The 6,638-nt window shown below is 34.1% G+C and overlaps 1 protein-coding gene across 1 annotated transcript; it reads right to left on the reverse strand.

Annotated features, from left to right (window-relative positions):
* Positions 1-2,217: 2,217 nt before the first annotated feature.
* LOC133327811 (uncharacterized) lies at positions 2,218-3,296 on the reverse strand. Its single transcript, XM_061536345.1, has 2 exons — positions 3,026-3,296; positions 2,218-2,972 (listed from the first exon to the last, which is right to left on the reverse strand). Exons 1-2 carry the CDS (start codon positions 3,294-3,296, stop codon positions 2,218-2,220), a joined length of 1,026 nt encoding a protein of 341 aa, XP_061392329.1.
* Between the last annotated feature and the right edge of the window lie 3,342 nt (positions 3,297-6,638).

The raw sequence follows: 6,638 nt of genomic DNA on the forward strand, positions 1-6,638 counted from the left end.
ATGGTCACATTTTTCATCTATACAAAGGTCCCTATGTCCTAGCCCAATTTTTCAACGAAATTGTCCGCAATTGAACATTCCTTATGCGTAAAAAACATCTTTATCGACATTTTTCAGTATAAGCCCACTTTTGGGATAGATCCACCCCATATATATGGATCGGACCGTTTTTTTTTAATTTGTTTTGGCACATTTTTCAACTGCAGTAGCTTTTGTTTTGCAATTTCGACACAGGGCTCTTATAAAATTCTTGTCCCACTTTCCAAAAATTTTTGGTTCTAGCCCATAATCCGATCGATGTGGCAGTGTTTTGGCCTTCGTCTTCTTGGGGCTTAAAAATCTTCCTTGCAGAATATTCTCAGTATAGGTCATTTGTATGTAACGTGATCAACATAAATATACTTTGGAAGATATGCTTAGAATAAACTCCGCAAAAGTTGGTAATAATCGGCTAAGATATTAAAAATTGTAGAATATCACATATCTCTCTATCCGCCGACTTTAGTCTTCTCCTTAGTGACTAGTGAATAAAATCTTAAAATGAGACAGGTATCAAAATGCGGGATATTAAAAAACCCCTCTTAAAATTTCTTTCGATTTATCCCTTAAAAAATTTAAAATTTTTAACAGTTTCTGGCGACAAACATTTATAAAAAAACATCCAACTTCTATCTTTTATCCAAAAAACTTCCACAAACCTCTTTCAAAATTAATTTCCAAAATTTTATGAATTAATAAAAAATAATATACAGTGAGTGTAATAAATATTTTGCCTCAATAAAAATTTGAAAAAATTCCAATTTATACGCCTAAAGCCAGCAAACTAAAGATGTAAAATGAATTATGTATAATGGAGTACGTTTGTGGACATATTTAGACCGTATTTCTGCAAGAATCACAGCGAAAGACCTATTGGTGTCGAAGATATCGGCCGAAATATATAACAACCCAAAAATGTTTATCACAAAAAAGTATTTTGCTTTTTATTATTATTTTAGAAAAAATTGTTACATAGAACACGTTTGGTCTTTTTATAGTTACCATTGCGGGTAACGACATACTATAAGTGATTTGGCAACGATTCCAATAAACCACGGCATTTTTTCGCGAGTATTTTCTCACATTTACGTTCAATACATTCTCCAGCAATATTTCATTCAATATTTGGTAATTTCTCGTCCTAATCTCAAAATCAGAGTATTAAATATAGTCGTCGCGGCTTCAAAACATCCCAAATATGTTAAGAATAATAAAAAGGAGGTTTTACAAAATATATCGCGAGGACAGGGCCTTAAAAACTATTAAAACCAAAATCCGACAAACAAATTATTTAAAAAAATATCGCGAAACCCCATTTTTCTAACTTCGAAAACTTTATGGTTCATTTTTACTGATCTAGGAACCAAAATATACGATGAAAATAGCAATAAGGAGGTCAGATTCAAATATATGGACGGTTTTCTGGCAATAGAAATACATCTTATTTCGAAAATAAATACATCGACCCGTTTATTCCCTACTGCATTTTATTCGCAACTGATGGTGTTAATCGGAGATAAAATATAGAATGCGTATTCGCCACCAGCAACCACAGTTTTTCAAAAGACAATAGGATTTGACGAATAATGATGTTTTCTCCCAACTTCATGTATTGGTTTTTATTACTATTGATTTAGAACTGTTCATATCTTTGAATCTGACCCCCTTATTGGTATTTACATTGCATATATTGGTTCCTAGATCAATATTACTGGACCATACAAATTTCGAAGTCAGAAAAATTGGGTTTCGCGAATTTTTTTTTAAATAATTTGTTTGTCGGATTTTGGTTTTTATAGTTTTTAAGGTTCTGTCCTCGCGTTATATTTTGCAAAACCTCTTCTTTATTATTCTAAACTTTTGAAGCCGCAATGACTATGTTTAATACTCTCATCTTAAGATTAGGACGAGAAAATACTAAATATTAAATGAAATACTGATGGAGAATGTATTGAATGTAAATGTGAGAAAATACAAACGTGTTCAATGTAACAACGAAAAAATGCCGTGATTTCGGCCGATGTAATGGACTTTCGCTGTGATTCTTGCAGAAATACGATCTAAATATCCACAAATGTACTCCATCATACATAAGTCATTTTACATCTTTAGTTTGCTGGTTAGGCGTATATATTGGAATTTTTTCAAATTTTTATTGAGGCAAAATACTTTTTACACTCACTCCACCAGAGTGCCTAGAGTGGCAAATTTTATGGTTTTCGGATAGACGGGATGCCAAAAGTAGAAGGGTTGCAAAAGGCTGACGGGGATTATGATGGTGTTTTGGGAACTTATATAGACCGGGGTGAAGGAGAACAATTGTGTGGTGTCCAATGATTCGGCTGCAGCTTGTAGCTTATTCGTCACTTGGATTTGACGATTGAGTAAAATATTTTGTATATTTTCCACATAATTGTGGGATTGGATTTCCAGCGATTGGAAATATTTGGGAAAATCAATGTGATCGTAGGAATTAATTCGCAATTTCATATTGTTTAATTTATTGAGGGCTTCCGTTTTTACGGGTTCCGTCATCCAGGGATAACTATTCGTTTCAAGAGCTTTCCTGAAGCTTGACCTTATTTGTTGCCATAATTCGACTAACTCCTGTTCGTAGGTGTCCAAACGATATTCCCCATAAACGACATGATCTATATATTCACCAAAATATTTTTTCGCCTGTTCGGTGCAGAACTCCTCACGATCGGCTGGTTTCATAGTCGAGGTGACAACTAAATATTCCTCCATTAATTGCCACAGCATGTAGTCCCTTAGAATATCCTCATCTGTCGTTTCGACCAATTGCAAAATATTTGAAAAAGTCCCTTCATCATAGATGTAAATATGTTCGGGCAGTTCGGAGGTGGTCACGTTGAGGGCAGTTGCCAAAAATGATTTGACATCAAAGCGCGGATATTTTTCATGCAAGTGATCTAGGGCATATGATTTAAGTTTGACTGCAATATCTCCGGTATCCGGGTATCGCTTTCTTCTTCGCCATCCATATCCACAGGCTCTAGACTTAACTCCGTATCCAATTGCGCGATTGTTGAACTGATATCCGCCACTTTATCAGGGCTGAGATAGAAAATTTTACTCAAATACCAAGCTATTTCTTCTTGTCTTTCTTCCAAGTTCTCCACGGGATCCTGAGGACTTATATAGACACTTGTTAGAGTATGATTGAAATAATCCTTTTTCACATCGACGGACAAGAATATGGATTTGCCATATAACTGCTTCAATTCAGCAACCATAGACCACACATCCAGAGGTTCATCGTGCGTCTTTCTCGATCCGTTATTATGAAGAAATGAAAATTCCCCATAATCCGCATAAACCCTTCGCATTGCCACTTTATATTTTGCGGAATGGGAGTTCAATTCCATACAGGATCTATAAAAATTCTGCAATTTATCCTTAATCGGATCATGGCTCGCCTCACTACGATTATTCAGCAGATTATACACCCTTTGATGTATACCCTTTGACAGATTTATAAATTTATCCGTACGATAATTGTCATGATTATCGGCTCGATTTATTCTCGACCATTTGCCACACGCAAAATTATAAAAATTATTACAGGGTTCGACCTCCGGATCTATCCAAGATTTTATAGCTGAAGCTTTACTTCGGCGAAGAATTTCCTTATGGAATGCGTTATTTAAATCGATTTCAATGGCACCGGTTATTATTACGATGTTTAGCAGGGTCACTACTAAAAATATTGGAAATAATTTTTTGAGTTCCATAATTTGTTTTTTCTTTTTATTTTTTCTTTTCACCAGTAAACAATTCTTGACATTTCAAAGTTTATTTCAATACTGCGTGGCTTGAAGTCACTCGAATCGGTATCAGTTTTTTATTTCTGGTTTTGTGCAAAATACAAAAGCTGATATCGAAGAAAACATTCGTCATACTCGTAGAACATTTGTGGTCACAGATACACATTGCCTTGGTTATCAGTAGTAAGTCGAGCTATTACAGAGAGGAAGAGCGAGTTTTTGTTGTGTTTTTTTTTTTTATTTTTGCATTAAACTATAATGAGAGCTGGGGATAAGCGAAGAAGACCACACACAAGTTTTTAGACTCCTCATCGCACCGTGGTACAGGGTATTATGTCATTCGGGTAAAGTTTATGGTCAAAGTAATCAAATCAAGTTTTGTCTCAATAATGTAAATGCGAATATTTATTCAAAAAAATTTTTTGGTTCTTAAAGATTTCTCATCGCACCGTGGTACAGGGTATTATGTCATTCGGGTAAAGTTTATGGTCAATGTAATCAAATCAAGTTTTGTCTCAATAATGTAAATGCGAATATTTATTCAAAAAAATTTTTTGGTTCTAAAAGATTTCTCATCGCACCGTGGTTCAAATCAAGTTTTGTCTCAATAATGGAAATGCGAATATTTATTCAAAAAAAATTTGTAGGTGTCTCATCGCACCGTGGTACAGGGTATTATGTCATTCGGGTAAAGTTTATGGTCAATGTAATCAAATCAAGTTTTGTCTCAATAATGTAAATGCGAATATTTATTCAAAAAAATTTTTTGGTTCTTAAAGATTTCTCATCGCACCGTGGTACAGGGTATTATGTCATTCGGGTAAAGTTTATGGTCAATGTAATCAAATCAAGTTTTGTCTCAATAATGTAAATGCGAATATTTATTCAAAAAAATTTTTTGGTTTTAAAAGATTTCTCATCGCACCGTGGTTCAAATCAAGTTTTGTCTCAATAATGGAAATGCGAATATTTATTCAACAAAATTTTTTGGCCTTCCTTGTGGGGAAGAAAGTCTTTTGCGAATTTGTTAAGTATGTACAAATTCAACATAGGTCAAATTTTTTACCCATGATTTTTTTGACCAAAGATCAAGAAACAATTGTGAAGAACGATGCAAACATATTTTTGGGGACCCTATTGAACATCTAATGATTTGTATCTGTTGGTATTTAGATTACGGTTCAAGAAAATATGGACGAAAAAGACGCACAAGGACTTGACATGGAAGTAGGATATGGTTTACAAAAATATTCCTGATTTGTTTTGACTGAAGACATGTCATCTCAAACATAACCTACAATCTATACTAATAAAAGATAAAAAGTAATTTTGGGTGAGGGTCACTCTTGGTCCGAAGGTGACAGATAAGGCTGGGTTTTTGGAAATTCGTACTAGAACGGCACGAAAAGTACTAGAGTGTGCTATATGTGGTACCATTTGTATTTGGTGAACAATAAGTATTCGAAAAGTACCAAAACTATAAGTATCCGAAAAGTACTAAAATGTGCTAAATTTAGTACAGAACTTAAAATTTGGAATGCGAAGTAAGGTTGAGAAGTAAAATTTGGAATGCGAATTAAGGTTGAGAAGTAGGGTCGATGTATATAAAAAAAAGTAAAAAAAAGTACAGTATATGGTATTATATTTGGTACAAATTTAATTTGAAGGTACAAATGGAGCTGGAATCGCAAAATTTGAAATTAACATTACCGTCGGAGTGTAGGATTGAGATATGTACGTGGTTTTGGAAATTGTTTACTTATGTTTACGAAAAATTACTAAAACGTACAATAATTGGTACAATTCGGATATAGGTGAACCAATAGAGTTGGGATCCTGAAATTTGGAGATAAGATCATTGTTGGTGTGTAGGATGAGGACATGTAGAAAGCTTCGGAAATTTGTTATAATGTGTACAAAATTGTACCAAATGTGAATTTGGGTGAACCGATAGAGCTGGAACACTGAAAATAAGGTTAATGTTGGAGTGTAGGATGGATGTAAATTGTATGTATATAAGAATGTAAATTGTATGTATGTAAGAATGTAAATTGTACTAAATTTAGTACAATTTGAATTTTGGGTAAACTGATAGAGCTGGGATTAAAAAAATACAAATATATTCGACTATATTTTTTAATTAATTTATAAATCATATTGTGAGCCATTGTTGGACGCCATGGTTACAATATTGCTAATATCCAGTACAACTCTTCTAATTACTTGTCCAGATTCCCTTCACAGTATGGTGTGTTGTGATGTTCGGCTTTCAATTGTGGCCTATAGATCGATTCAAAAGAAAACACACACAAAAAATTTAGGTTTTCGGTCCACTGCATCCCAATATTATTATCTTATCATCACCGAATATTGTTGGCGTTACCCTTGACCATACCTGGATCCTCATGGAAAATTTCAAGGCGATCTGCGCTTATATTTCCGCCTCTAGTGTGGTAATGTGTTACTAAATAATATCTGAGTACGTAAGCACATGTAATTATTTAAGTGCAACTCCCACATCGGAGTACATACTACAATGTTATTGGTATCAATTTAAAGGCTATCTACTCCTCTTGGATATACTATCAATTTCTCGCGTTTATGTCCTTCAGGAGTTTATACGCCATAGAATACAAATGTTGTAATTTTCACACAAAAATCAGGGTCCATCTGACCCGCTAAATATTGACCTATATTTATCAAAGCAAGCATGCATATTTTTTTAGTTCGATCCCCTTCTCCATGTAAAAATTAGCGATGTTTGGCACGATAATTGCGCACAGTAATACGCAACGACTGAAGCAGGTTACA

This window comes from Musca vetustissima, unplaced genomic scaffold (genome assembly GCF_032173495.1).
Source record: "Musca vetustissima isolate MV318-11 ecotype Yass unplaced genomic scaffold, APGP_CSIRO_Mvet_v1 utg251116, whole genome shotgun sequence".
Lineage (NCBI taxonomy): Eukaryota > Metazoa > Arthropoda > Insecta > Diptera > Muscidae > Musca > Musca vetustissima.

Bases quoted from the DNA above. Each gene is read 5' to 3' on its own strand.
- LOC133327811 (XM_061536345.1), bottom strand. From the start codon at position 3,296: ATGGTTGCTGAATTGAAGCAGTTATATGGCAAATCCATATTCTTGTCC. The intron at 2,973-3,025 runs GCGATACCCGGA...CATATGCCCTAG, and splicing joins TATGGATGGCGAAGAAGAAA to ATCACTTGCATGAAAAATAT.